This window comes from Oryx dammah, unplaced genomic scaffold (assembly GCF_014754425.2).
Source record: "Oryx dammah isolate SB20612 unplaced genomic scaffold, SCBI_Odam_1.1 HiC_scaffold_12, whole genome shotgun sequence".
Classification (NCBI taxonomy): Eukaryota; Metazoa; Chordata; class Mammalia; order Artiodactyla; family Bovidae; genus Oryx; species Oryx dammah.
In genome coordinates, this window is record NW_024070196.1 from 71,225,021 (window position 1) to 71,252,380 (window position 27,360).

At 65.3% G+C, this 27,360-nt stretch overlaps 3 protein-coding genes across 4 annotated transcripts; 2 read left to right on the plus strand and 1 right to left on the minus strand.

Moving 5' to 3' along the window:
* The first annotated feature begins 264 nt into the window (after positions 1 to 264).
* Positions 265 to 6,360, plus strand: LOC120871340 (tubulin alpha-3 chain-like). The gene is made up of 4 exons (XM_040251235.1): positions 265 to 2,888; positions 3,370 to 3,518; positions 3,599 to 4,279; positions 5,989 to 6,360. Exons 1-4 carry the CDS (start codon positions 2,768 to 2,770, stop codon positions 6,283 to 6,285), a joined length of 1,248 nt encoding a protein of 415 aa, XP_040107169.1. The 5' UTR covers positions 265 to 2,767; the 3' UTR covers positions 6,286 to 6,360.
* Positions 6,361 to 6,826: 466 nt separating this feature from the next.
* On the minus strand, positions 6,827 to 10,914 carry MZT2B (mitotic spindle organizing protein 2B). The gene is made up of 3 exons (XM_040251237.1): positions 10,528 to 10,914; positions 10,294 to 10,442; positions 6,827 to 7,028 (listed from the first exon to the last, which is right to left on the minus strand). The coding sequence occupies exons 1-3, from the start codon at positions 10,683 to 10,685 to the stop codon at positions 6,883 to 6,885; spliced, it is 453 nt and encodes a 150-aa protein (XP_040107171.1). The 5' UTR covers positions 10,686 to 10,914; the 3' UTR covers positions 6,827 to 6,882.
* A 180-nt stretch (positions 10,915 to 11,094) lies between these two features.
* On the plus strand, positions 11,095 to 26,112 carry SMPD4 (sphingomyelin phosphodiesterase 4). 2 transcript variants are annotated; one of them, XM_040251239.1, is made up of 20 exons: positions 11,095 to 11,171; positions 13,985 to 14,068; positions 14,705 to 14,791; positions 15,206 to 15,348; positions 15,439 to 15,514; positions 15,959 to 16,067; positions 16,157 to 16,209; positions 16,472 to 16,620; positions 17,799 to 17,931; positions 19,592 to 19,663; positions 21,085 to 21,171; positions 22,408 to 22,553; positions 22,860 to 22,950; positions 23,141 to 23,241; positions 23,442 to 23,605; positions 23,689 to 23,894; positions 24,056 to 24,289; positions 24,387 to 24,518; positions 24,689 to 24,817; positions 24,939 to 26,112. In XM_040251239.1, the coding sequence occupies exons 1-20, from the start codon at positions 11,097 to 11,099 to the stop codon at positions 25,266 to 25,268; spliced, it is 2,601 nt and encodes an 866-aa protein (XP_040107173.1). In that variant the 5' UTR covers positions 11,095 to 11,096; the 3' UTR covers positions 25,269 to 26,112. The 2 variants fall into 2 exon arrangements, with proteins under 2 accessions (XP_040107173.1, XP_040107174.1); XM_040251240.1 differs by lacking the exon at positions 21,085 to 21,171.
* Positions 26,113 to 27,360: the final 1,248 nt, after the last annotated feature.

The following is a 27,360-nucleotide window of genomic DNA, read 5'->3' on the forward strand; positions in this document are numbered from 1 at the left end:
TGATGGAAATGGTCTAAAATTGATTATGGTAAGGGCTGCACAATTTCAGTAACATACTGAAAGCATTTGAATCGTGTACTTTAAGTAGATGAAGTGTACGGTATGCGGACTGAAGTAACGGCACAGGCGACATGGCTGAACCCCTGCCCTGAGGGAAAGCAGCTGATCATAAAAGACCACTTACTGCGGACTTCACTGGGTGACTTGCCCAGTATGTGCATTACAGCTCAGAAAACCGTTGCTGCTGCTGCTGCTAAGTCGCTTCAGTCGTGTCCGACTCTGTGCGACCCCACAGACGGCAGCCCACCAGGCTCCTCCGTCCCTGGCATTCTCCAGGCAAGAGTGCTGGAGTGGGGGCCATCGCCTTCGCCGGCGCTTCCCTGTAGGGCCGGCGACTAAGCAAGCCAGTCATTGCACGAAGGCCCGGCGCCCTCCCCAGTTAACAAGGAGGCCCGGGGCGGTGAGCCGCGGGTGGGGGCGGGTAGATCAGAGCAGGCCTGCCGCGGGGGGCGGGAGGGGCGTGAGCGGGACGCGCTGGACGAAACCGAATAACCGCTCGCAGCCTTCCCGCCAAACTCATGCCCAATCAGGACGCACCACAAACAGGGAGTCCCATGTGAGCCAATCAGAAGCGGGATTCTAGACTCCGCCCCACCCCGCAGCGCTCTGCACCAATAGGCGGCGGCGGCGGCGGCGGCGGCGTGGGGTACACGACGACGTGGGGGCGCTCGTCCAAGGAGCTCGAGGCTTGGCGTCGGCAGTTGAGCGCGGCGGCGGCGGCGAGAGCGGTTGCGGTCGGTGTAGCGGCGGCGGTTGAGCTCAGCATGGTACGGATGCACGGAGCGGGAGGGCGGGCGGGCCAGGAGGCCTGGGGGCCGTGCTCCTGGTAGCGGGGCTCAGACCGAGGACGCTGGAGAAGCCCCGTGTGGCTTCTGGTGTGAATCACGCGCGACCCGAACGGAGGCTGAGAAAGAGAAACTGCGAGGGCAGAGCCGTCGTTCCCAAGAGTGTCGACGTCCGAGGGCCTCGGCGGCCGGCGCGCCTTAGCATGTGGCCCCAGGGCTCAGAGGAGGCAGGCGCTCCCAGGCCCAGCCCCCGGGGCGCGGACAGCGGGCAGTGCCGGGCTCCAGGGGTTGGGGGCGCCGTGCTCGGGAAGGAGGTCACCTCCCGAGAACCGGGGGCACAGGATTCGGTCTGCGGGCGCTTTGGGAGAGGAAGTGGAGCCAGGGGCAGGAATGTCATTAACCGCACTTGAGTGCTCCAGGCGAGGCCGGCGGTGCGCTTGCCTTTCTGCGGACGGTGAGGAATGACTTCCCCGAGCGATTCCTTTCACTGTCAGTCACGTGGACATGGCCTCTACTGACCACGGAGCTCCCCGGCCGCAGTTTGTAAAGGAAGACATGGGGTCACAGAGCTGAGCCCGAACACACTGGCGCTGGGCAGGCAAGAGTAACAGAGGCGTGCTGTGAAATACAGCCGTTGTGGATTCCAGGCAAACACCGAGAGTGTGAAAACCGTGTGGCTGGGTGGATTTCAAAAGCCTTCCAGGGCGCTGTGAGAGTCTCCCCTGGAAGAGTGAGCGCTCTGGCACTGGAGGAGGTCTTTGCAGAGCCCATTGCTTCCCTCCGGAATGAGGTGCAGGGACGGCTGACTCACGTTGATCTCTGACATATGGTGCTTGTGTGATAGAAACAGGACTAAGCTCCTAGGACTGTAAGTTAGAATCTCCCGTGGGTGGCGCTCCTCAGATCTCACTTGATCTTCTCTATGTGTTTGTTCGGACGATGTGTCTAAAATCAGCCAGACGGTTAGGGAATATAGAGTTACATTCCCAGCAGGAAATAGAGGGTCTATTCAAAATATTTAATAGGTACTGTGAGTACAGTCTGTTAGAAGATAGCACTTATAAAGATGGGGGCAGGGTTTACGGAAACCCCCAAAGGACAGCACAGTGTCCCAGCACGTGCCCTTCTGCGAGCCCTTAATCGTAGACTGTAAGGACTGAGCGGCGGCGGCGCTTACAAGGAGCCAAGTGGGTGGGTTCCTGACGGCCAATGATTGCCCACAGTCTGAGCCTTGAAAAGGAACCCAAGACAGCCTGGCGGGGAGGGAGCCAGGAGCAAACACCCTGGCCACACCTTCCTCTAACCTCCATCTCTTGCTGTTGACTGACACGGGCTAACGCAGCCAGAAGCTAGAGGGCACAGGTCAGCCTGGAACACAGAGCTGGACAGAGAACAGAGCGTAGACCTAGAGGGGCGGGTGGAGCCGTGACTTAGGTCCTATCCTCGTTTCCTTTCCCAGCTACATTACAGCTTATCCTTTGGTCAGGATACGCTCAAAATGGCTCTATTCTTCAGAGAAGTACTGGGACTAGCCATAACATGGAGTTTGTTATTGACATTATATGGCTTGCAAGTTTTAAAGTAACTGAATTTACCTATGATAGCAAACACATAGGCTTTGGGGCTAATTCTGGCGCTATCAGCTCAGGTGCTTTGGAGCAAGCCAGTTTTCACAGGGTTAAAAGGGTCACATAAGGCTCCTTGAAGACAAGGCTTGAGAAAGCCTGAGACACTCTGAGGCACTTCCAAATACCGTTAGACCTGCGAGCCGCGCAGAGACCGCGGCCGCGTCCCCGGGCCTCACTCTGCTCTGCTTCCAGCGCGAGTGCATCTCCATCCACGTGGGGCAGGCGGGCGTCCAGATCGGCAACGCCTGCTGGGAGCTGTACTGCCTGGAGCACGGCATCCAGCCCGACGGCCAGATGCCCAGCGACAAGACCATCGGCGGCGGCGACGACTCCTTCAACACGTTCTTCAGCGAGACCGGGGCCGGCAAGCACGTGCCCAGGGCCGTGTTCGTGGACCTGGAGCCCACCGTGGTCGGTAGGTACCCTCCCACTCGGCAAGGGAAGCCCAGAACCTTCACCAGGTGCCTCCAGTCAGAAGCCCGAGGTAGTTTCCGAGGGGAGCGGCCACCCAGGAGACGCCAGACAGTCACCCCCGAGCCCGGGAGACCCAGGCCACAGGGGGTGCCCGGGGCAGTCAGGCTGGCATCCGTCCAGGGTGGCAGGGCCGTCCCAGTGACGCCCGGGGTGGAGCGGCGGGTGTGGGCGAGAGGCGCACGCGGAGCCGCCTGGGTGCTCCTGTCCTTTGGGAACCGGCCACGCCGGGGCTCGTTCCGGGTTGACGGACCCTCCCGGAGCCGGAAATGGCAGGTGGGGCGTGTGTGCCTCGGAGACTCTCCTGGGAGACCCGAGCCCCGGCCTGGGAGGAGCGGCGCGGGCCTGCAGACGGGCGGGTCCCGGAGCCGGCCACGGGGGTGAGCGCGGCGTCCCCCAAGCCCGGCCGCTGTCCCCCCCCGCAGACGAGGTGCGCACGGGAACCTACCGGCAGCTCTTCCACCCGGAGCAGCTGATCACCGGGAAGGAGGACGCGGCCAACAACTACGCCCGCGGCCACTACACCATCGGCAAGGAGATCGTCGACCTGGTCCTGGACCGCATCCGCAAACTGGTGAGGGGCCCCCGGCCGGGAGGGGCGGCCCGGGCTCTCGGCGGCGCCTGCGGCCCGGCTCACGCCTCTCCCTCCCGCAGGCGGACCTGTGCACGGGGCTGCAGGGCTTCCTCATCTTCCACAGCTTCGGGGGCGGCACCGGCTCGGGCTTCGCGTCGCTGCTCATGGAGCGGCTCTCGGTGGACTACGGCAAGAAGTCCAAGCTGGAGTTCGCCATCTACCCGGCGCCCCAGGTCTCCACGGCCGTGGTGGAGCCCTACAACTCCATCCTGACCACGCACACGACCCTGGAGCACTCGGACTGCGCCTTCATGGTGGACAACGAGGCCATCTACGACATCTGCCGGCGCAACCTGGACATCGAGCGGCCCACGTACACCAACCTCAACCGGCTCATCGGGCAGATCGTGTCCTCCATCACGGCCTCCCTGCGCTTCGACGGCGCCCTCAACGTGGACCTGACCGAGTTCCAGACCAACCTGGTGCCCTACCCCCGCATCCACTTCCCCCTGGCCACGTACGCCCCGGTCATCTCGGCCGAGAAGGCCTACCACGAGCAGCTGTCCGTGGCCGAGATCACCAACGCCTGCTTCGAGCCGGCCAACCAGATGGTCAAGTGTGACCCTCGCCACGGCAAGTACATGGCCTGCTGCATGCTGTACCGGGGCGACGTGGTCCCCAAAGACGTCAACGCGGCCATCGCCACCATCAAGACCAAGCGCACCATCCAGTTTGTGGACTGGTGCCCGACCGGGTTCAAGGTAGGCTGGGCGGGAGCGTGTGCGCAGCTTTGTGCCCGTGGCCGGCCCCGGGGCGGGGTGCTCACCCGCCGCGGAGGGGCCCCCGTTCCGGGGCAGCTGGGCTGCAGGGACGGCAAGGTTAGTGATCCGTGTGCCGGATGCCTCGATCTGGATCGAGACGTCATGTACCTTTACTTCTTAGAGCCACGGGCTCACGGGCCAACGTTACTAATAGCTTACACTTCAGAGACGGAGGCTGAGACAGCCTTCAGCACCTAACGGCTTCAGGGGCAGTGACAGGAGGAGGGAGCTTTCAGAGACCTCTGACTGCAGGCCTGCCTGTCCTCACCCTTCCCCGCTGCTCGCCCAAGAACCTTGTCACAGTGTGTGGCTTCATCCTGTGATAGAAACGGCCAAGGGTGGCTCAGTGCTGTGTCTCCAAGCCAGACCTGGAGTGCCGCCTCCCACACAAAACCACACTAATAATTAAGCGGCTCCTCCGACTGTGTTTAGTGTCCCGGTGGAACGTCTCCCCAGAGAGGAGCATCCCGAACTTGAAGCCAAGTCCCAGAACGTCCCACTTTATCCCCGCGACCACCAGGCTAAGCGCCTGGCCACGCCTGGGCTTGTTAACCCTGCGCCCTCTTCCTCGTCGAGCCCTTTTTCACAAGCGATCTGCGCTAGATAAGGTCCGGATCCTGCGTCTGAGCCCTGATGGGTCCCTTCAGTATCTGGGAGTTGCCATCGCCAGGGTCTTTGCAGGAGAATGAGGACAAATAGCAGCGTTTTCCCGTTTTAAGTATCAGAGCTTGCCTCTGACCACACCCACGTTGTTGCACCCACCTGGCCTCAGCCCCACTTCAAGACCCCTTGACGCGGCCCAGCTGAGGGTTTACGACTCACACGTGTAAAGTGACTCCCAGGGATAAAGCGTGTATGTAACAGGTTTCACCAATCTGGAAATATCCACGAGATTAAACCTTCCATAGGTGTTTGCAGGCCTCCGAGGTTAGGTTATAGGTTGGGGCTGAAAGGGTTTTTTTTTTGCCATGCCAGAGGGCATGGGGGATCCTAGTCCCCGGGTCAGATGCCAGCCCCTGGCCCCCTGCAGTAAACCGCAGCATCTGGGCGGCTGGACCACCAGGGAAGTCTTGTTTTCTTCCATTTTTCTTGGTTTGAGGAAGTTTCCTTTCAGTGCCCTTACGTTGACCTTTGGAAGGCAAGGCTGCCACCCAAGCCGTTCTCAGCTGGGCAGCGCTGTGTGGGGTGCCTGGTACTGTGCCCAGGCTTCCCCTCCTGGCCGGTCTGTGAGCCAGAGGGGAGGCCAGTCCGTGGGGAGGTACAGGAGGTCGCACTGCCGTCCCCACGGAAGACAGTTCTCCCCTGATGGTGTTGAATCCTCACTTGTCAGTCTGGGTGTGACTTCACGTGTTAACCGTTTGTCAGGGGTGCACCATTTTCCTGGAAAATTTTCCCACGTTTGTATTAGGTTTTCTCATTATAAAAGTGTGTATGCGGCAAGACATTTTAGTCATGCAGAAGGCTGAAACGCTTAAGTCCTCTTCTAAGAGTGAAAATGTGGGATATTAAACTGGCAGATACTGCCCCCAAAGAGAGTACCCGTTCCCACAGGGCAGCATCTGAAGTGGGTCCACGGCCCCCATTTTTAAGAACAAGCTACCGTTTCCGAGGCCTCAGCCCAAGTTGAGCATGCTCTCCTTCTCCGGCAGGTGGGCATCAACTACCAGCCCCCGACGGTGGTCCCGGGGGGAGACCTGGCCAAGGTGCAGCGGGCCGTCTGCATGCTCAGCAACACCACGGCCATCGCCGAGGCCTGGGCCCGCCTTGACCACAAATTCGACCTCATGTACGCCAAGCGCGCCTTCGTGCACTGGTACGTGGGGGAAGGCATGGAGGAGGGGGAGTTCTCGGAGGCCCGCGAAGACCTGGCTGCGCTGGAGAAGGATTACGAGGAGGTGGGCGTGGACTCGGTGGAGGCGGAGGCCGAGGAAGGCGAGGAGTACTGACGGGGGCGCGGCCGCAGCCCCGCCCCCGGCCCCGCGACGGCCCGTCACAGAGGTTTCCCTATTAAAGTTTCTCAGTTAAACCTGTGCCTGGGACAAGGTCATCTGTCTGCAGGAGTGTGGAGGAACCCCTGCTGGTTTTCCCGTGGAAGTTGCCATTTCCCAGGCTTCTCTGTTGGGACAGGCGGTCTAAGGCATAAGGGCCTGGAGGTTGAGTGCAGAAACCTCGGGTCTGCGGAGGGTCCACAGTCTGGACCTGTGGGTGATGTGGCTGCTCAGGACCCCGGGAGGCAGGGTCTTACCTGCTTCTCTGGCGTGCGTGACCCTCGGGGGGTTAACAGCTGCCACTCACCGTCCTTCTGTGCTCAAACCACTGGGGCACCTGTGTGCCGGGGAGGGGCTTGGTGAACATGCAACAGGCCGGCAAGACACACGGCTCCTGCTGGCTCAGAGGCCCCGGAGGCGGGCCCTGAAGACGGCGCCCAGAGCAAAGCCGAAAGGCCCGAGCGGAGCGTGGCTGACAGAACACAGCTGGAGCGGGTCCTTGGCGTCTCAGAGGTTTATTAGCCGCAGGAGCGCGAGGTGCCCGCTGGGGGGCTCTCAGCTGCCACTCCTTGGGGGGCTCCTCCCCGGCCCGCCCCCCTTGGGCAGCCTGGAGGCGCTGGGCTGGCGGGGCATCCTCTGGCTGGGTCCCTCCCGGCCGCTGCGTTCTGCTAGCGCCAGGGCTCCGCCGCCTTTGTTTCTCCCTGAGGGACGCAGAGCACAGGGGTCAGCAGCCAGGCAGAGCCCCGGGGTCAGCGCAGGCACACGTGGCGGCTGACGCAGGAAGCACGTCAGGCCGGCTTGTGGACCCGGTCCTGGAAGTGCTTCCTCTTGGTGGGCTCCCTCTCCTGTGTTCCACAGACATCCAGGACCACCGGTCCCGAGACTGGACTCCCCTGAGGCTCCATGGGGCGGCCACGCGCAGCTGCAGAGCACGGCTCCGACCACTGCCCCCGGCCATCGGCCGGGGAGGTCTGCAGCCGTGGCTGGGCTGAGCTGGTTCCAGCAGTGGCATCAGCGAGACGGGAGGACCCGGGGGGCCGGCCTGCCTGGCCCGGCTTGCCCCACTGACGCGTCTCAGCCCGGGTTCTCCCCTGGCTGCGGCTGGTGCAGGGGCGGGACTCCGGGCTCCACGCTGGTTCCTAGCCCCGCGGCCTGCAGTGGGGAGTGGGGGTCTGCGCTGTGGATGGCACCAGCTCTCATCCTGCCACTGGCACGCCTGCAGAGACAGGGCTGCCCTGCCTGGAGTCTCTGGCAAGTTCTCCATCAAACGGCAGGAGGTCTGAGCCACCTGGCACAGCGTGGGGGGGCGTTTGCAGTGGCCCCAGCTTGGAAGCCTGACAGGTGGTCTCCCCGTGTGAACTCGATTTGAACACGGTGCCACCACGGTCACCCAGCACTGAGCGGGAGCAGACTGGAGCATGTGGTGGGGTGACGCGGGGCAGCTCTGCCCAGGGGCCACCAAAGTGAGCCAAGAGGGTTGTGCCCACCCTTCTGCCTGGTACAGACGCCAGCCTTCTCTTCCCCTAAGTGCACGGCCCCCACCCACAGGGCCACCCAGTTGGAGAGGCCATGCTCCCCCACCTAGGCTGGGCCAGGCCGAGTCAGGTCTGTGAGCCTGCGGCTTCACCCTGGGGCAGCTCCCCGAGCAGCAGGAGGGCCACCGCCGCGGGCGTCACTCTGCAGCTCTGCTTCCGGGGCCTGCACACGTGTGCTTCCTGACCCCCACTGAGGAGGACCAGGGCCGCAGACACTCAAGGATGGGCAGTAAAGTAACGTTAACCTTTAAATCTGTCGAGGCTGATAAACCCGGAAATAAGAAACCGATGTGACCCTTAAGCCATCGGAGGGGTCAGGACGGAAGCAGGCCCTTGAGCTCAGGGTGGTTCTCAGCACCTAAAGGAGCCGCACAGCCCTGGGGCTCGTGGGGAGACCTACTCCGACCTCGAGCCCGTTGGGCCCAGCAAGGTACGTTTGGGAGCTCAGAGCTCGTCACGCCTGCTCAGCTTCCTCTGATGTGGCCGTTGGGTCAGATGGAATGGACTTAAATGAGGAGTGAGGCTGAGCCAAGGGTAAAGCCCAGTTCCTGTGGGGCCCTCTCAAGGGTTGAGCCAGTGGTCATTGTCGTTGCTCAGTCACTAAGTCGCGACCCACGGACACCGCCAGGCCCCCGTCCCTCACCGTCTTGGGGTTTTGCTCAAGCTTATGTCCGGGGAGTCAGTGATGCTGTTGAACCATGTCATCCTTCCAGAACGGATCACTGCCAGCTTACTCCCCTAATGAAGCGAACCCCCCAAACAACGGCCTGTTGCCAGTCGTGACTTGGGGGCCTCTGAAGCTGGGGAGCCCCTAACCCCTGCTGCGGTCTCTGCCACAGCGCTGAGTGGGAACTAGAATCAGAAAAGCCCAGAGCTCTCTGCTGGGTGGTGAGAGCGCTCCTTGTGGAGTTGGCCAGCTGCCGAGGCCAGGTTGTGGGATGGGCCAGGCTGTGGGTTGAGGTGGGGGGACCACCGCAGCCCCACCTCCTGCTGAGCAGGCTGGCGGGGGTCTGGTGGCCAGGACCAGCGGGCGGTGGGGTCGTGGGGAGCACCCAGCAGAGGCTTGACCGGTGCTGCAGACCAGCCACTGAACGCCCGATGTGCAACGCGGGCTGCGCACGTGCCCCTTAACCCTTGGCCCACACCTCTGGGGATGGTCCCCGCGTAAATGTGCCTGGACCCGCTGGGCAAACGGCCGGGTGCAGCTGGAGAGGAGCGCGCCCGCCCCGCGGTGCTCTTGGCACTGAGCGAGTGCCGGAGCGGCCACATCCCCAGCTCAGGAACCAGGCAAGGGGGAGCCCGGGGGCTGATGCTCCACGGCCATTCCGGGGGCTGACAGCACCGCACGCACCCTTGCAGCCCAGAGCTGCTCTTTCTGGAGGCCATGGTGGTTTCCATGGAAACAGTACCAACCCCCAGAAATAAACCAATAAACGCAACCTGCAAAAGGAGAGAACAGGCAGCAAGAGAACCGGAGGGAACCGGGGGGCCCCGGAGAGAGAGGCGAGTGCGCGGCAGCTGGGCCGTGGAGCAGAACCGGAGGGGCCGCAGGCTGCGGGGCGCAGGAAAAGGAGGGCCTCGCAGGGGGGCTACAGCTCCAGGCAGAGAGAAAGGAGGCCTCTGGAGGTCAGAGAGAGACAAAGAGAGCAGACAGGGAGCATCAGTGGGGAGGCCCGCACCGCAGCGCCGAGGAGGGGGCCTCTCAGGACGGGGACGTGGGCGCCCAGGGCCCTGGAGCTCCCAACTAGGGGCCCAGCTGCCCTCTGCCCCGAAAGCCCCTTCTCAGAATGTTTGTGGCCAAGGAGCCGGCCCGGAGATTCAGCTGCATCTCAAGTGTGTCTGGAATATGGAGGAGAAGGGACACACCAAGTGGATTAGAGCTCCACTGTGACACCCTGGTCACCAGCCTCTGCTCATCCCAGCCACGAACTGCAGACTGAGCAGCGCCCCAGGCTCTCTGCACCCTGCCAGCCGGGAGCTGCCCACAGAGGCAAGCGTCACTGTCCAGACTCTGAGCAGGACCTGGGCCGGGTTGGGGGGCCAACAAGCGAGCACAGGAAAGCCTCTGCCGGCCCTGCTCCCTGAGGACTTAAGTACAGGCTTACAGCCCCAGGGAGGAAGGAGCCAAAGCCACCTGTTCCCAGCTTCGTGGGGAAAAGACCTGAGTGCAGAGCTGGGGAGGAACGGATCGCAGAGACCCAACGAGGTCTACCCGGCGTTGGGTCTCCCACCCTGCACCCTCCCCGTGTGGACGGGCACGCTCCAGGGTGGTAGATAGCAAAGTCCAAGCTGGGGATTGGAGCCCAAGGGGCCAGCCATCGGATGTGCCCACGGAGTTCTGGGACAAGAACAACAGAAAGGCCTGGCCACTCGGGACCAAACGCGCCCAGTGCCAGGAGCTGCCCACCCGCCGCCCCGGCCCGGCTCTGACCTCGGGTCTCAGGCACGCTGGGCGTGGGCAGGGGCGCGGGCGTGGGGTCCTGGGAGTCGCTCGCCACCCTCTGCCCAGCGCACATGGACTTGAGCATCTGGAAGACGGCGAGGGGCGCCACGTTCAGCTTCAGCAGGTCCACCAGGATCCTGGCGAGAACACAGGCGGCGGCAGTGAGCCCTCCTCGCCCCGGCCGGCCGCCCTGGGGGACCCCCGGCTCCCCCGGGCGCTCACTTGAACACGTCGGGGTCCATGGCGCCGCCCGCAGCCTGCGCCAGCTCGAACAGCTCCATCTCCTCGGCGCTCAGCACCTTCTTCCGCCGCAGCGCCAGCTTCTGCAGGGCCGCCTCCAGCCCCGGGGGCGCCCCCGGCCCCGCACCCGCGGCCGCCATCTGAGGAACCGCGGAGGCGCGCGCCGCCCGGTCCCCGCCGCGGGCCCTGCTCGCCGCAGCGGCCCCGCCGTCCGGTGCTCGGGCCCGAGCGGCGGCGGAAGCGCGGAGCACCCGCGCCTTAGCGACTGGGCTCCCGCGCGCGCTCAGCAGGAAGCCCGCACGCAGAGCCCCGCGGTCGCGCAATAAAAGCCCGCCAGGCCCGGCGCGCGGCTGTTCCGCGCCGGCCCCCCGGTAGGGGGCGCGCCTCTAGGCCCTGACCGTATTGCGCACGCGCGGTCCTTGCCGCCAGGTCCCCGCTGCGCGCGCGCGTTCCGAGGCGGGCCTCCCATAAACCCGCGGGGCGGGGGTGGGCTTGGCTTTGCGCGCGCGCTTTTCACCGCGCCCGCCCGGGGACGCGACGCGCGCAGCTTGATGACGACATTTCGGCGCCTAGTCGCCGAATGGCGGCCTCCGTCCCTGAAGCGGGCGACGCTGCGGGTTCCTCGGGTGAGTGGTGGGAAGTCGCGCGCGGTCGGGACCAGCGTCCCGGCAGCCGCCTCAAACCTCCACAGAAGTCGGCTCCGTTCCCAGGCGAGCCCCGGGGATCAGACCAGGGCGTCGAGCGCCGCGCCCTCCCGCCGCCTTCCCGCGCGCCTCACGGGCCTCGCCCGGGCGGGCGCCCGGTTAACGTTCCTGCGCGCGGCGGGGGACCGACAGCCTGGGGCTCCCCGGCGAGCGCCGTGGGGGGCGGGGTGGGTCTCGGCCCGACGCCCTCCCCCGCCCCGGGTGTGCTGGCCGAGCGGAGCCTCGGCTTCCGAGGGTCGGCGGGAGGTGGCGAGCCGCAGACGGGAGGGCGTCGTGCTCGCTGCGCGGCCGGAGGAATGCCCCGACGAGATGGGCGCCGCCGGGGCTGCGGCTCCAGGCGGGACCCCGAAGCCGGGTCGGAAGGCGCTCCTGACGGCAGCGGGTGTGGAGGTGGCGGGGTGAAGCGGAGGCTGGGTGCCCAGAGCAGGCGGCGCGGCGGGAGCATCGGCACGCTGCCCTCTCCCTGAAATTCCGCGGTCGGGCGCCTGGGGCTCACTCAGCCGCTACCGCTGCCCGCTTTCTCCGAGGAAGGAGCAGCTTTCACCTCGTCGTCTCTGAAGCTCTGCCCCGGGCCCGCAGTGCGGGGTTTATGCCGCTTTGATCTTTCCTGAATAGTGCACGCTGTTTTCTGGACCGCTTGGTTCAGGATTGAGCGTTTTAAGTCATCCTTAAAACTGAAGCCGATATTTAGTTTAATTAGGAGTTGAGCAGACTTCCGTGTTGCTGGATCGAAACTTGGCTACTCACAGCTCGATAGCGGATACTCCAAAGGCAAGTGACAAGAGAAAAGAAAGGTTGTTTTAATCAGAAAGCTGGAGAAGGCAGACTGGTGTTTCAGAGCCGACTCTGAAGATTATGCTCCGCAGTGAGTTTTTAAAGGGATAAAGGGAAAGAATCTCAGAATCGTTGCGGCAGGACGTCGGGCTCTGCGTCACTTTCCATCTCGTGCAGGCTGGCGGTCTCCTCCTGGTCGTTTTTCAGCTGTTGTCTTGCCTGCTAATCTGCAGGATTGTCAGGAGGGAACCTGGGGGCAGAGAGCTGGTCATTCTTTTTCATTCCTACTCTCTTAATCTAGGAAAAGAGTCAAGTTAGGCAGAGTTTTGTGGGCATTCCGTAGACCCTGAGTCAGGAGTTAGGTTGCATGCCACCAGATCACCTCATTTCTACAAGGTCTGAGCAGGACAGAAATGGGCGAAGGGCCTGCTTACAGATCCCCCGGCCAGTACTCCGTTTCTGCGGGACTCGGGGCAAAAGCCTGTCTTCCGAGACGGCTTCTGTGGACCTAGGACACTGTGTTCCTTGGGTGGAAGGTGCAGGCGTGGGTCTGTAGCATCTTCTTCCTGACAGTTTTAGCCTGTTTACATGTACAGGCAGAGCAAGCTACAGTTATTTTGATGCCCACAGAGACGTAGGTTATCATGAACAGCAGCGTCCAACCCGTTGTCTCGAGGCTGGTTCTCGGAACTGCTGGCTGTGGACGGAGCGCCTTATGTCATGGCTGCAGTGCCATCATCGCGCAGCTGGCTCTTCCCTGCTGCTGGCAGTTGGAGCGTCTGTAAACAACTCAGGAGTGTGCATCAGACTCTCCTAACCATCAGCGGCTTGTGCCGGGCGTTTTGTGACGCAGGGGCGCCGGGCAGACTTCAGCTTTCCTACAGACAGGGCTGGGGGCCATGTGCTGGGGGCGGGGGTCCAGCACGCTTGGTCTCGGGGAGGTGTTTGTAATGCCCAGTGGCAGAGATGCCCGCCTGGCCTCTCCATGCACATAGAGGTCTGCCCACCAGCCGCCCCCTCAGTGTTGTTGCTCGGCCGTGGGCAGAGCTGTGCCCGGAGTGCCGTCGAGGGACGCGGAGGCTCCGGCTCCGGCTCTGCTGGGTCTGCATGTTTCTGGGTTCTGCCCCACAGGCACAGGGAGGGGGAGTCTGGAGCGCTGCCCCTGAGTTTCTAGCGGCGTTCAGAGGCTCTGCTGGCGAACCGTGCTCGTCCCCTCCCCGCTCCCTTCTCAGAGGGCGCAGGTCGGATAGAGCAGGTGCGCCCGCCTTTCTCTAGCGAGCACTGAGGAGGCGTGTGGGTCTCCGTCCTGGCTGTGCCTCCATTTCCCTCAGCATTCACCTTGTCCCCAGGTCGTCGTGAGGACGCACCTTCTACTCTTGTGTAGCAGGCTTTGCAGCTTAAACTGCATCCGTTGGCGCCTCATGGTTGTGTTTGAGGACACAGCCCAGCTGGCTCAGCGGAGGGCGTCTCAAGGCTGACCTCAAGGTGCTGGCCAGCTCTGCTCTCATCTGGAGGCGCAGGAAGAACCTGCTTCCAGGGTTACACAGGTTGCCGGCGGGTCCGGCTCTTTGCAGGGTGGAACCAAAGTCCCCATTTCCTTGCTGCCTGGTAGCCAGGACTACTCTGAATCTTATGGTTCTCACGCTTGAGACTTTAACCTGTCTGTAAAACCCCTTTCCAAGAGCATTTGAACAACCGGAGACGGGACTCTGGCAGGGCTGGCCTTAGAATCCTGCCTGCCTGGCCCTGAGGAGTATATGAGGAACGGATGCTGAGCCGCCAGAACCAGGCCTGGCACGTGGCCGGTGCCCTGCTTTACCACAGGCTCGCCCCACGGTCCTGGCTCTGGAGCTGGCCACTGGACTGCACGTGCGCAGCGCTCTGCAGAGCGTGGGCCTTGCTTGAGCTCTGGGAAGTGCTGCGATAACCTCGTCGTTGAGCTTCCTTCTCTGTCCCTGCAGTGGCCCCCTGAGACGGCCGCTCCGGACCCTGCGAGGCAGGCCGCCATGGCGTTCCCCCTCCTGCAGCAGCCCAGCTTCCTGCTGGTGAGTGTCCGCTGCCCGCCGAGGGCCCACAGGGCAGGAGTTCTGTCGCAGAGGGACTGGAGAACTCGGCAGCGCCTGCTTTTTGGGGCGAGTCTGCCCTCTTCTGGTGTGTGCTGGTTTATGCAGCCACTGAGCCCCAGTGTTCTCATTTACAAGAGGGGGTCATAGAAATGTCTGTTCCCCGGTTTCCCTGGCTGGGGCGGGCATGGGTGAAGAATGGACGCCTGCATCTTCACGTCTCGTAAATCCTTACATGAAGGCGAGGTGTTCTGATGCCCTTACTGCTGTTGGTGACAGTCGGAAGTCCCCTGCTCTGCTGGGGTGCCAGGCCTCGGCTTTCCTGTGGATGTTGACCTGGGAGCAGGGTCTTCCTGGTGCCGCTCGAAAGCCAGCAGATCCAGCCCCAGCCTGCACAGTGGGGTCTTGCCTCTGACTGAGATGCTGTGGACCCCACCCTTGTGTGGAGATGGCTGGGACCTTGTGTTCCCGGGGTGAAGCCTGGCCTTTCCCTCTGACCTTCTTTTCTCTGGTCGGAATGACACGCGCCTTCTGTGTCCGACTCCTGCCTGTCACTTGGACTTCCGGTCTGACTCCCAGCAGGGTGCTCACCATGTTCTGGTTGGCTCCATCTCTTAGGCCAGCCTGAAAGCCGACTCTATAAACAAGCCCTTTGCACAGCGCTGCCAAGACTTGGTTAAAGTCATCGAGGACTTTCCAGCAAAGGTAAGGCTCCACTGTCTGTTTTTTATGGGGATGTGTCCCACGTGCTCCCAGAGGAGGGTCCGCAAGCCCCCCTCGCACCTCCGAGCGCTCCCTGCGGAGGCCTGACCCCGGGTGTAGCTCAGTGGCTGTGATGTGTAAGCACGAGGGCACGTAGGTTGGGGTTTCTCAGCTGCCGGCCCACAGGCGCCTTTGGCCGTGTCTGGAGGCAGTTACGGTTGTCACATGGGCGGTGCTGCCAGCGCGGGGCAGATGGAGGCCTGGCGCACAGAGGGCCGCCGTGCCGAGTAGAGCCAGACATGCAGCGGCCACGTCACCGTGGCTGCCCCGGGCCGGGGAGCGGGCCCTGGGTGCAGGCCCGGCGGGGAGGCGGGCAGGGCCGCCTGGAGGGTCTGCTCTGAGTGCCCGCTGCTACAGGAGCTGCACAGCGTCTTCCCGTGGCTGGTGGAGAGCATCTTCGGCAGCCTGGACGGCGTCCTGCCCGGGTGGAGCCTGCGCTTCCTGCCGGGCCGCGTGAGCCCCGTGGAGCACAGCGTGGCCTTGGAGTTCCTGGACCCTGGGTAGGACGCCTCGCCCACGCGGGGCCAGAGTTCTCTGGGAGTCCCGTCTGGCTCGCCGTTCACTTGCCTGCTTCTGTCGTTTGCGTTCAGAGGCCCAATGATGAAACTGGTGTATAAGCTTCAGGCCGAAGACTATAAGTTTGACTTTCCTGTCTCCTACCTGCCTGTAAGTAAGCCGTGGTGGTGGCGGTGGGCTCGTGGTCACGGTGCTGGCAGCGGACGGGCCCGCAGGGTGGGACAGTGGCCAGAGCACCCTGGTGTCTGGCCCAGCAGGCACCACACCTGGAGCTTCACCAGTTACTTTTCTCCCAGAGGTGATCTGAACCTCGCGGTGGGAAGGCCCAGTGGCCTCCAGCTGAGTGCCAGGGCGTGTGCCTGCAGGCTTTGTTTACTGAGTCTGCAGTTCTGTGGGCGAGTTAAAGGCAGGCTTGCTCACGGGGCTCAGACGCGCAACAGACGGGATCCATCGTGTGCCTGGCTGGGTCAAGGTGCACCCTGCTGTGGCGGGACGTGGGGGGAGCGCGCCACGGGCAGGGGACAGCGAGGCTCCCCAGGCAGGGTCAGGGCTGGGCTCCCCCGCAGCCTCCCCAGGCCGCCCCTGTGTCTGCAGGGCCCCGTGAAGGCGTCCATCCAGGAGCGCGTGCTTCCCGACAGCCCCCTGTACCACAACAAGGTGCAGCTGCCCCCCAGCGGGGGCCTCGGCCTGTACCTGGCCCTCAGTATCCTTTGCCAGCCGCGGGCGGCGGTGGGGGTGGGGGCCAGCGGGGGGGGGGCCTGCCCTGCCGTTTGCCCCCTGACGCGCCCGCAGGTCCTTTCGAGTACTACATGTTCTTCTTCGCCTTGAGCCTGATCGCTCAGAAGGTGAGGAGCGCTGAAGCTGCCTGCGGGCGGGGCGGGGGTGCCCAGGGCTCCTGCCCAGGCAGGCTGAGCTGGCCACCTCCCGTCCCCCCTGTGCCCGCAGCCTTCGCCCTTCAGGCTGCCCTCCCTGAGCATGGGTGATGGGCTGGGGCAGGTGGGCGCCCTGAGTGCTGGTCCAGGGGGCTTCCCGCAAGGGGTGCCTTCCAGGCAGCGGCAGCTGCCGGGGGCGGAGTCCGCGGCCGCGCTCACGGGGCTCTTCTTGCAGCCGCCCCCCGGGGCCCTCCATGTCCGCACCTCCGACTGCGCCTACTTCATCCTGGTGGATAGGTACCTGGCGTGGTTCCTGCCCACAGAAGGCAGCGTGCTGCCCCCGCTCTCCAGCCCGGGGGGGCCCAGCCCTTCGCCGGCTCCCAGGTGAGGCTTCCAGCCCGTGCCCGAGGTGCCCCTTCCTCCTGGCGGTGCGTTGCCCTCGGGACGGTGGTCTTGCCCTGCGTGCAGAGTGCTCGGCCTTGCCCACGTTCTTGTGGCCTGAGGCTCCACGGCCCAGCCGCCCTGGCCCGGGCTTCTCTGAAGCGGCAGGTTCTTCAGCCTTGGGAACGGGCCCGGGCTGTGCTCCGCGTTTGGCTGCCCTGTCCCCGCGGGGCACGCGAGCCCAGGCCAGGCGGTGAGCAGCTGGCGAGGGACTTGGACCTGGAGATGACCGATGGTCCTGGCTGTGAAGAACGGGGTGGGGGGGGGCGGCGCTGGGCTGCAGCCTCTGCTGAGCCGGATGCTGGGGCAGAGACGCAGGTGCGGGGCTCGCGTGCCCTGCCCTGGGCCTCGGGCTGCAGGCTCTCTCCTGCGGAGTCCCCCCGCACCTCCCTATCCGCTGGCACGTGCTGAGTCCCCCCGCACTCGAGCAGCAGGGGCCCCAAGGACAGGACAGGACGAGTGGGGGGTGTGGAGTGGGGGCTGGGGGGCCATTCACAGCCCCGGACAGACTGCAGCTGCCAGCTGGACTTCTGGGCCGGGTTTGGCTTGCTCCTTCTAAGGTACAATTAGTTTCATGCTTTACAAGTTGCTACGTGTACTTTCTGAGTTGTTTTATTCTGTGAATCTGTGTGTTTTCCTGAGCTGTTTGAACAAGTTACAAGACACGTGGCCTTCACGCCTTAACTCTTGAGTGTTTTCTGAAAGCCGTGGTCTCCTCGGCCTTTTTGCAGAGCAGGGCCCACCAGCCCAGCTCCCCAGCCCCCCGCCTCCCACTCGCGGCTGTCTCCCCGTCGTCCAGGGGATCCCGACCCTGACGGGGTGTCCCCCGCGGTGAGACGCTGGCCGGGCTGAGGGATGGCGTGGCCCTCCTCCGGGGAAGGTGAATAAGTGCCTGGGTCTCAGGTAACAGACCTGGGGGACCTAGTGGGTGGCATCTGCGTCCCTTGCGGTCCTCGGCCGGGCCCGTTGTGGATGGGCAGTGCCAGCTGACGCTCCTCCGGTCTTCCCGCCTCGCTCCTCGGGGCGGCCCTGAAGGCAGCCTCCTCCCCTTGTATTCACGCACAGCAGCTCGGCTGGGCCTGCCCCTTCCCCCGACGTGCTTTCTGTCTGCCTGTCCCCAGGACGCCGGCCGTGCCCTTCGCATCCTACGGCTTGCACCACACCAGCCTCCTGAAGCGGCACGTCTCCCACCAGACGTCAGTAAACGCGGACCCCGCCTCCCACGAGATCTGGCGGTCGGAGACGCTGCTCCAGGTGAGCACGGCCGTCTGCAGGAACCAGTCTGGTGCCAGGCGCCGCCCACCCCGCAGGCAGAGCCAAGAGGCTGCGCCTGGCGGGGAGCATTGCTGCCGGGACGGCGTCTGCCCACTGTCGCCTGTGGCGCTGGCAGTTTCCCCTGCTCCGTCCGTGGCTGGGCTCCCCCTCTCTGGCTGCCCTGTGTCTCGGGCGCTGAGGCACGGGGCCTCCCCTTGGTCAGCAGGCCCACCCCTCCCTGCAGGGCCCCTGTGTGGGTGGCAGGCAGCCCCGCGCCTGTGCCCTGAGCCGGCCCCAGAGAGCCTGCGGGCGTCCCCACAGCCGGCTTGTTCAGAACCTGGAGTGTGGCCGCAGTGGGGTTCTGGGGTTTTTAGGGCATGGTGAGACGCGTAACACGGAGCATGAGTCTGAAGCGTTTTAAGGCGATGGTCACAGAGTGTTAAGGTGTTTACTGTGTCGTGACGAGTTTCCAGAATCTTCCACCCATGAGACCCAGCGTCTGTCATCAGACAGCAGTCCCTCCGCGCCCCGCCAGCCCCGCACCCACATCCCGCTTGGCTCCGTGCCGGGGCCCCCCGCCGGCGCCTCTGTTGGGCGTCCGCAGCGCCTTGGGCTCGCTGGCCTCACTTCCCTGAGCAGGTGCCGCAGGCTCATCTGCGTGGTGGGTGAGAGCGCCCGTCCCTCTGCTGCACGTGTGGCCGCGTGTCGCGTCTGTCCCTCTGACGGACACGCGGGCTGCCTCCGCTCTTGACTGCTGTGACTGTCCTGAGCCTGGCCCTTTGCGGGGCTGTTGAGGCCTGCCGCACTGTTCTCCACGGAGGCTGGGCCGTCTGTCCTCGCCCCCGGCGGGGCGCACGGGCTCGGGACTCTCGTGTGCTCTGGGTCTCGACTGCCGTGTCCTCGTCGTGGTGACCGGCCTGTTGGGCCTTTGTCGTCCTCGTCGGCCACGTGTGAGCCTTGGAGGGGTGTCTGCTCGAGGCCTTTGCTGGGTTTTGAGTTGGCGTTTTTGTTGTTACTGGCTTCCCAGCGGTGTCTGTATAAGCTGAGTGTTAACCTTCCTGAGACATGGTTGGCCAGCCTTTTCCCCGTTCTGTGAGCTGCTGTTTTAGTCTACGCGTCGTATCTTTTGACGCACAGAAGATAGTTTTTAATATATGCTTACTGAAGTTTCCCTCGCTGGCTGTGCTGGGCCCTCGTTGCTGGCCGCGGGGCCGCTGCCCGGCTGTGGGGGCCGCGGGGGAGCCGGCTCTCGGCGCTCAGGTGCCCCACGGTACGTGGGGTCCTCCCGGACCAGGGACTGGGCCTGTGTCCCTCGCGTTGGCAGGCGGATTCTTAACCTCGGGGTCCCAGGAAGTCCCGGGAGAGCTTTTAGTCTTCGTGCAGCCCAGCTCCCCCCTCTGCTGCCCGAGCTGCCGCAGTCGCACGTGGGGAGTCGGCGGCGGGGAGTCAGCGGCGAGCCCAGCGCCGGGGGGCGCGGAGCGCTGCACTTGTGCCTCCTGCTTCAGGCCTTTGACCCACTGTGCATCGTTTCTCGTTTACGGGTTGAGTGAGGGTCTGACTGCGCCGTGTGCAGTGGGGGCCTGCTCTCCCGGCAGCCTTGGTGGAAAGCTTGCTCGTTCCCTCGCCGGGGACCTGCTGACCCGCCCGTGCTCTCTTGCAGGTGTTTGTGGAGATGTGGCTCCATCATTACTCTCTGGAGATGTACCAGAAGATGCAGTCCCCTCACGCCAAGGTGTGTGCTGCTGCGCTGTGTTCTGGTTTCAGGCGGGCTGTGGGCTCGCCTCCCCAGGCGCTGGGCGGCAGGCAGCTTGTGCGGTGTGCCGGGCTTGCACCCCGCTCTCCCGGGGCGGCCCCCTCCCTTGCCGGGCCGCCTGTGTGTGCAGAGGCCTGCGGCCCCCAGGCGGGTCGGGGACAGGGGGCCTCTGCTGCGGCAGGTGGGCCGCCAGGCGCTCCACCACAGGCCCCGCCCTTGCTGCAGGCGCTGTCCTTGGGCCCCCAGCCCCTCGGCCTCTGCCGTCCCCAGGGGTTTGCTCTATAGGGTGCCCCAGGGGCGGGAGGGCCGAGTGGGGCAGGCTCCACCCTGGGCCTCCCATCCACCGCCCGCCCCACCCGCTTCTGCCGGGTGCTGTGTGCCTGGCCCAGGAGCCCCGGAGCCTGCCCACGTCAGTCTTCAGCCGCGGCTCCAGGCCACCTGTCAGCTGGGGGCCTCGCCCTCCTCCCGGGGACTGGGGCTGGGGCCAGTGGGAAGGCCCGGCCAGTTGCCCAGAAACTTTCTGCCCTTTGCCATCTGTTGGGGCAGGAAAATAACACAGGAGGAGGCAGGCTGTGTGGAAAGCCAGCCGCAGAGGCCCTGGGGTCGCTATTCTGGAGCTCCTACAGGCTGTGGGGTCCCCAGGCTCCCCAGCTCCTTGCTGAGAGCGCGGCCGGGTCGTCTCCCGGCGTCTGGCATGTCCCCTCGGTGAAGCATGGCACCCAAGAGGCAGGCCCCCACGGGCAAGCTGTGTGCTGGGCGGCTCTGGCTGTAGCGGGGGGTAGGCAGGGGTCCGGGGCAGGGGGCAGACAGTGGGCCAGCCTCACTGCCCCTCCCTCGGATCCAGGCCTCTGGGTGTGTGTGGCCACGGCCGCGGGACTGATGGGAGGCTGTGTGTCTGCGGGCCTGGCGAGGTCGGGGCTGGTCTCCAGGTGGGAGTCCAGGATGGTCCTGGTGGGCAGTGTGCTGCCTGGAGCCCCTCCAGGAATCAGCCCGTGCAGACAGCTTCCAAGTTGGGGCTCCCATTGATCACGTTATGTGCTGATGAATCTCTCTGGAACAGCCCAGGACGCCCCGTAAACTGCTGATGCTTCTCTTCTGGGCGGAGAGGCCCCTGTTTAGAACTGGCTTCTCACGTTTATGTTTCGGGCCTGGCCCTGTGGGCCCTGGTTACAGTGGCGTGTCCAGGCCACAGACACACAAGCTGCCGTGGCGCGGGGGGCGGGTGGACCGCGGAGCCCCAGGGACCCTCGGGCCTGCCTCTGCCGCCGGGCCGAGCGGTGCCTGGTGCCCGGCCCGAGGGAACTGCTCCGTGGCGCGGGCTCTCCCTGTCGTGGCTGCGGGGTTCCTTCTCACTCTCTCTCTCTCTCCCCCTCCCTGCCCGCCGGCTTCTCCATGCCCAGCTGGAGGTCCTGCACTACCGGCTCAGCGTCTGCAGCGCCCTCCACAGCCCCGCCCACCCCAGCCTCCAGGCCCTCCACGCCCACCAAGTACTGGCCGCTCGCGTTCTGTCCACCCCCTACTCCCCGCCCTGTGGTGACGCAGAGACCCCTTCCAAGCAGAGCCGGGCCCTCCCGCTGGGAGTCGGGGTGCAGCCAGGTGGCCAAGAGTGACGCCCAGGACTCACTGGCTGTGCTGCGGTCACCGGCGCTGCCTGGCCAAGCTCCAGGCCACCGCAGGTGTCCAGCCCGCAGGGGTCGTGGTGCTGCGTGCTCGGCCCCGGTTTGTGGGGGGAAGCTGTGCGGCCTTTGGAGCACAGGCCTGGTGCCGGGGCTGACCGAGGACAGGAGGCCTCGGGGCTCATGGGTAGCAACTGTGGAGGCTGCGATCTGCTCAGGCAGGAGTGCCAGGGACGGAGTGCAGGCAGCAGGATGGGAGTGTGAGGCCAGCGGGCTCCCGAGGTTCGCTGCTCCTCGATGTGATCTCCAGGGAGTTTGGGCCTCGCTCACGGTCAGGGAGCATTGCCCTTGGTGGTGCCTTGCAGCCCTGAACTTAAATTTGAGCACGGATGAGATGTCACGCTCCATTCCTGCCTGGCTCCCACACAGAGGAGGGAGAGAAGGTTCCAGAAGGGCTGCCATGGGCTGGGGAGGGCCTTCCCGGGTAGCAGCGGGGTCATCCGCAGCAGGGGGCCAGCCCGTGGGTGCCTTGAAAGCAGAGGGCGTGGGCAACAGCCACAGGCTCCCGTGGGCACTGCCTCAGGCCAGGAGGCGCTGAAGAAGGCAGTGTGCCTGATGGAGCAGCGAGAAGGCAACCTGCGGGCTGCGGTGCGGGTCCCGGCCGAGGGCCAGAGCGGGCCCAGAAACGCTGGGGGTCGAGACGCGTGGGAGGGGGGCCCGGGGGGTCCTGTGCTTTTTGTTCCTGTTACGGTATCCCTTTCCCTCTGGTGTGCCGCAGGTCTAGCACGTAGAGGCCCAAAGGTAGCCCAGGCAGAAGGGGTACCGCCCTGGGGGTCGCCGGGGCCTGCGTGGCTGTGTCCGTGCTGGGGCGGCCTGTGGGACCGTGCCCTGGGCCCAGCCTTCTGCACCCTTCTCAGTGCTGCTCATCATGGGCAAGCCCCTGGCTAGGGGTGGGTGGGGGAGCAGCTGCCAGTGGTTTCAGAGCCGCCCACACTTGTGGACCGAAGCCCAGCTCACAGGCTGCGCCAGAGCTCCAAGAGCAGGGAGCCACCTGGGCGTCAGCGGCCCACGCTGCGGGGTCAGCTGACGCCCCCACCCGGCCCCCAGGAGCCCTTCATGCCCACGGAGGAGCATGTGCTGGTCGTGCGGCTGCTGCTGAAGCACCTCCATGCCTTCTCCAACAGCCTGCGGCCTGAGCAGGCCTCTCCTTCCGCCCACTCCCACGCCGCCAGCCCCCTGGAGGAGTTCAAGAGGTGTGTGTGGGCGGGGGCGGTCCCTTGACCCCTCCTGGCAAGGAAGTGGGGGCAGCAGGGAGACCTGTCTCGCTCCCCCGCTGTGGCAGGAGAGCCCCGCCGCTCAGCTCTGCGCCCCCACCCCCCCCCCGCGCCAGCAGGGCAGAGCCCAGGCCTGACGCTCAGGCCAGCGGGGGCTGGCAGAGCGGCGATGTGTGGGCCCGGCCCGTGCACTGTGCCCCTGGGGTGTTCTCTGAGGAACGGGCTGCACACGGGGGGCCTGCCGGGTGGCCTGGGCTCTGGGGGGTGACGCCCCCGTCCCCGCAGGGCCGCCGTCCCGAGGCTCGTCCAGCGGAAGCTGTACCTCTTCCTGCAGCACTGCTTTGGCCACTGGCCCCTGGACGCGTCCTTCAGAGCTGTGAGTGCCGCCCCACTGCCCGCGCCCCGCGCGCGGCGAGGGAGGGGGTCATTCCCCCAGCCCTGACCTGAACCCAGCCGCCCACGCGGGTGGGCTCCCAGCCTTACCTCTGTGGGGAGGGCCCACGGGTCCTGGGAGTGCACGGCCCCCTTCCTCCCCTCCCCCAGCGCCAGCCCCTCCGTCCCACCAGGTGCTGGAGATGTGGCTGAGCTACCTGCAGCCCTGGAGGTACGCGCCCGAGAGGCAGGCCCCGGGCAGCGACTGCCAGGCCCGCAGCGTGTCGGAGAGATGGTGAGCCCGCCCCGGGTGCTGTGAGGGGGGTCCCCCGTCGTCCCCGGCAACATGCCCCTCAGCCCTGCCCCGCGCCTGCGCCCAGAGAAGGGTCTCTTCCGTGAGGACCCCGCCCTCAGCCCTCTGCGCTGCCCCCTGCCATCACCCCGCTCGAGGCGCGGGAGACAGAGCCTGAGGGGTCCTGACTCACCCCACCACAGGGCGCCCTTTGTGCAGGAGAACCTGCTCGTCTACACCAAGCTCTTCCTGGGCTTCCTGAACCGCGCGCTGCGCACGGACCTCGTCAGCCCCAAAAACGCGCTCATGGTGTTCCGCGTGGCCAAGGTCTTCGCGCAGCCCAACCTGGCCGAGATGATCCAGCGAGGTGAGGCCCCACCCAGAGGGCACGGGGCCCCCGGGGTCCGCCTGCGCCTGGGGCCACAGCCCGGCTGGTGTCCTGCCTTCCAGGCGAGCAGCTGTTCTTGGAGCCGGAGCCTGGCGTCCCGCAGCGGCAGCACCGGCTCTTCGCAGCGCCCTCCTTCACCGGCAGCTTCCTGTCGTCATGGCCGCCGGCTGTCACCGACGCCTCCTTCAAGGTGAAGAGCCACGTGTACAGCCTGGAGGGCCAGGACTGCAAGTACACGCCGATGTTCGGACCCGAGGTCCGGGCGCTGGTGAGTGGTCCGCGGCCACGCCGCTCCCCGTCTGGCTGGGGGAGCCTAGTTTATACGGATGACAGCCTCAGCGTCTGTTGGAAGGGGCGCCTCAGCCGGAAACACTCATCGTGCGGGTGCCAGGAGGCGGGCGAGCACGCTGACCCCCCGCCCGCCCGCAGGTCCTGCGTCTGGCGCAGCTCATCACGCAGGCCAAGCAGACGGCCAAGTCCCTCTCAGACCAGTGCGGGGAGGGCGCGGCCGGCCGCCCCTTCCTGTCCTGGCTGGGCTTCTGCCCCGTGGACACCAATGGCGCCTACGCGGGCAACGACCTGGACGAGATGGGGCAGGACAGCGTCCGCAAGACGGACGAGTACCTGGAGAAGGCGCTGGAGTACCTGTGCCAGGCCTTCCGGGTACGCCGGCGCCCGCCCCCGCCCTCGGGGCGATGAGTCTGGGTGGGGGTGGCTCCCCGGGCCTTGAGCGAGACCCTCTGTCCGTCCCGCCCCGCAGCTCAGCGAGGCCCAGCTCGCCCAGCTGACGCTCGCCCTGGGGACGACGCAGGACGAGAACGGGAAGAAGCAGCTCCCGGACTGCATCGTGGGCGAGGACGGGCTCATCCTCACGCCCCTAGGCCGCTACCAGGTGCGGGGCGGGTACCAGGGGCGGGGCGGGGCGGGGTCTCTACCAGGAGTGGGTGGGTATCGGGGGCGGGGCCACTACCAGGAGTGGGCGGGGCGAGGGGCGGGTGCTGGGGGCGGGGCCGCTACCAGGTAGGGGCGGGCGGCCTGGTGCTCAGCGCCCTCCGTTCCCAGATCATCAGCGGGCTGCGGCGCTTCGACATCGAGTACCAGGGTGACTGGGAGCTGCAGCCCATCCGGAGCTACGAGATCGCCAGCCTGGTCCGCGCGCTTTTCCAGCTGTCGTCCGCCATCAACCGCAGGGTGAGTGTGGGGAGGGCCTCCCACCAGCTCCTCGGCCCCCGCCAGCCCCCAACCGCAGGGTGAGTGTGGGGAGGGCCCCGCCAGCCCGCCCCTCGCCCACTGAGCCTGCCGTCCGCTCCAGTTCGCAGGCCAGATGGCGGCACTGTGCTCGCGGGCTGACTTCCTGGGCAGCTTCTGCCGCTACCACCTCTTGGAGCCAGGGCTGTCAGGCCGGCGCCTGCTGAGCCCCGTGGGGCGGGGCCGCGCTGCCAGCCGCATGCGTGGCCCGCGGCTCAGCCTGCGCTTCCTGGGCAGCTACCGGACGCTGCTGTCGCTGCTGCTGGCCTTCTCGGTGGCCTCACTGTTTTGCGTGGGGCCTCTGCTCTGCGCCCTGCTCCTCGTGCTGGGCTACGTCCTCTACGCCGTGGCCATGACGCTGCTGACCGAGCGTGGCAAGCTGCACCAGCCCTGAGAGTGGCTGCCCGCCGCCCCCCACCCCCCGGGCTGCCCCACGCCCGTCACCTCGGGGTGTCTTCAGCTGGTTTCCCGCCGCCTGGAAGGCAGGATGAGAGCCTGCTGGGCAGGGCCCGGGCCTCCCTGAGGGGGAGGGTGGCACGGTGGGCTCCCTGCCTCAGCCGGAGGCCCGGCAGGGAGGTGCCTTTCTCTTCACTGTGTGAAGCTCAGGAGTCAGGCCTCCCTGGGGGGCCCGCAGTCTCTGCCCTCATGGCCCTGGATGGGGGCGGGCAGTGAGACCCCAGAACAGGAGACCAGCCTCCGGCTCCCAAGAAGAATCAGACCCCAATGGGAGTCTTGAGAAAATCAGATGGTGGTTCTCCTCTGGTCCATGATTTTAAAGCTGGTTTTGCTGCCAAGTACGGGCTGCACAGCTGCGTCTGAGGAGAGGCACGCAGACAGCCGCCGGCCGGGACTGCTCCGTGTGCAGGCCTTGTCCCTGCAGACGGCGGGCTGCCTGCCCCGGGCCACGGCCAGAGGCGGTCAGAAGCACCATTTCTGTCCTCGCTCAGAGCAGGTGCTTGGACAGGGTTTGGTAACATTGAAACATTCCAAGTGCACCAGGCTGCACGTTCACAGACCCTCACGGCCTCCCACGCCCTTTGTCCTGCAGATGATGCTCCAGAGGTACTTGCCAACACAGATGTTTAAAAGGCTTTGGTGTCTGTCTTTTAAAGTTTTCAAACTGTAAATGTTGGGCTTTGTGTTTTAATGTAAACTCAGAACAGTGGCCTTTGGGGCCTGTGACCAAAAGCCAAACTTGTAACACCCTGGACCTGAATAAACCTGTTCTTGGTCTTGAATCCCATGGTGCCGTCAGTCAGCTTCTGTGGGCACAGGAGGCTCCAGGTTCCACCGATCGCCGTGGACACCAGCTCTGCGACCAACCCCTGAGATGATGTCTGGGGTCTTAGGTCCACAGCACCGGTTCCTGACCACACCCGTGCAAGGCTTCCTCTGTTGGGTGTGGGCCCACCTGCAAGGGTGGGGACCCCCGTCTCTCCAGGGCTCTGCTCGCCCCCACGGCCCCCTTTGCCCACACACCATTAACTGTGGAGCAGCCACCCACCGTGGTACCCGCAGCTGTGCCAGGACCCGGGAGGTCTTCACGGAGCAGGATTCAGAAGTCAAGGCGGACGCTGAGGTTGAGGGGCCGGGTGCCACCGATGCTCAGGCCTGGAGCGTGGGGTGCGGAGGGCAGCCAGGGCCCACAGTGCTTGGCAGCTTCGCCCAGGGGGCCCGGTGGATGGGGCATTGGGGACCCCGCCGTCACACGGACCCTGAGGTGGTGTGGGACGGGACGGGAAGGAGCGGAGCCCAGGAGACAGGTCCCAGGGGAGAAAGGCTGCTGTCCCAGGCGGGGAGGCACGGGAAGGTGGGCAGGAGCCCCGGTTCTGAAGAGGCCCGGGTGGGAACCAACTGCCAGGGCGGGTTTGCAGTTGAGCCCCCAACGCCGCCCGGCCCTGCTGCTCCGCCACGGCCGCCTCGCCAGGGAGGAGCGGCTGCCGGGGACCTGCAGGTGCAGCTTCCTGACAGGCGTCCTGAGTCGTTTTCCAGCGCAGCCCAGCTACAGCCCCAGACCCAGGGGCACCCGCCTTAAGGGGGTGAGCCCCGCCCCTCCACTTCCCCTTCAAAGGCCACTCACTTGGGCTTCCCTGGCGGCGCAGTGCTGAAGAACCTGCCTGCCGCTTCGGGAGTCACGGGTTCCATCCCTGATCTGGGAAGATCCCACGCGCCACGGAGCAGCTAAACCCATGCGCCACGACTGCTGAGCCTGAGCTCCACAGCACGAGAGGTCTGCTCCCGACTACCAGAGAAGAGCCCACGGCACAGTGAAGACCAGCACAGATGGAGAAATCGCTGAAAAGGACACTTAACTCTGCAGCCACGCTGCAGTGGGCCCGAGGCTCCCCTCGCTTGCACGGCACCCTTTAAGTTACAGCCTTACTCGCTGCCAACGTCTGCCCAGGTGGCTTCCCGCCCGTGGGCACCGCAGCTGGTGCCACCAAGCTCCCGGAGCAACAACCTGACCACGCGTCCTGCCTCGTGGC

Coding starts and splice junctions, on each gene's coding strand:
- LOC120871340 (XM_040251235.1), top strand. CDS start 2,768: ATGCCCAGCGACAAGACCATCGGCGGCGGCGACGACTCCTTCAACACG. Junction 2,889..3,369: donor CCTGGAGCCCACCGTGGTCG/GTAGGTACCCTC, acceptor CCCCCCCCGCAG/ACGAGGTGCGCACGGGAACC. Junction 3,519..3,598: donor TGGACCGCATCCGCAAACTG/GTGAGGGGCCCC, acceptor TCCCTCCCGCAG/GCGGACCTGTGCACGGGGCT.
- SMPD4 (XM_040251239.1), top strand. CDS start 11,097: ATGACGACATTTCGGCGCCTAGTCGCCGAATGGCGGCCTCCGTCCCTG. Junction 15,349..15,438: donor TTGGAGTTCCTGGACCCTGG/GTAGGACGCCTC, acceptor GTTTGCGTTCAG/AGGCCCAATGATGAAACTGG. Junction 22,554..22,859: donor CCCCTGGAGGAGTTCAAGAG/GTGTGTGTGGGC, acceptor CCGTCCCCGCAG/GGCCGCCGTCCCGAGGCTCG.
- MZT2B (XM_040251237.1), bottom strand. CDS start 10,685: ATGGCGGCCGCGGGTGCGGGGCCGGGGGCGCCCCCGGGGCTGGAGGCG. Junction 10,443..10,527: donor ATGGACCCCGACGTGTTCAA/GTGAGCGCCCGG, acceptor TGTTCTCGCCAG/GATCCTGGTGGACCTGCTGA. Junction 7,029..10,293: donor CAGCGTGCCTGAGACCCGAG/GTCAGAGCCGGG, acceptor TGCGTCCCTCAG/GGAGAAACAAAGGCGGCGGA.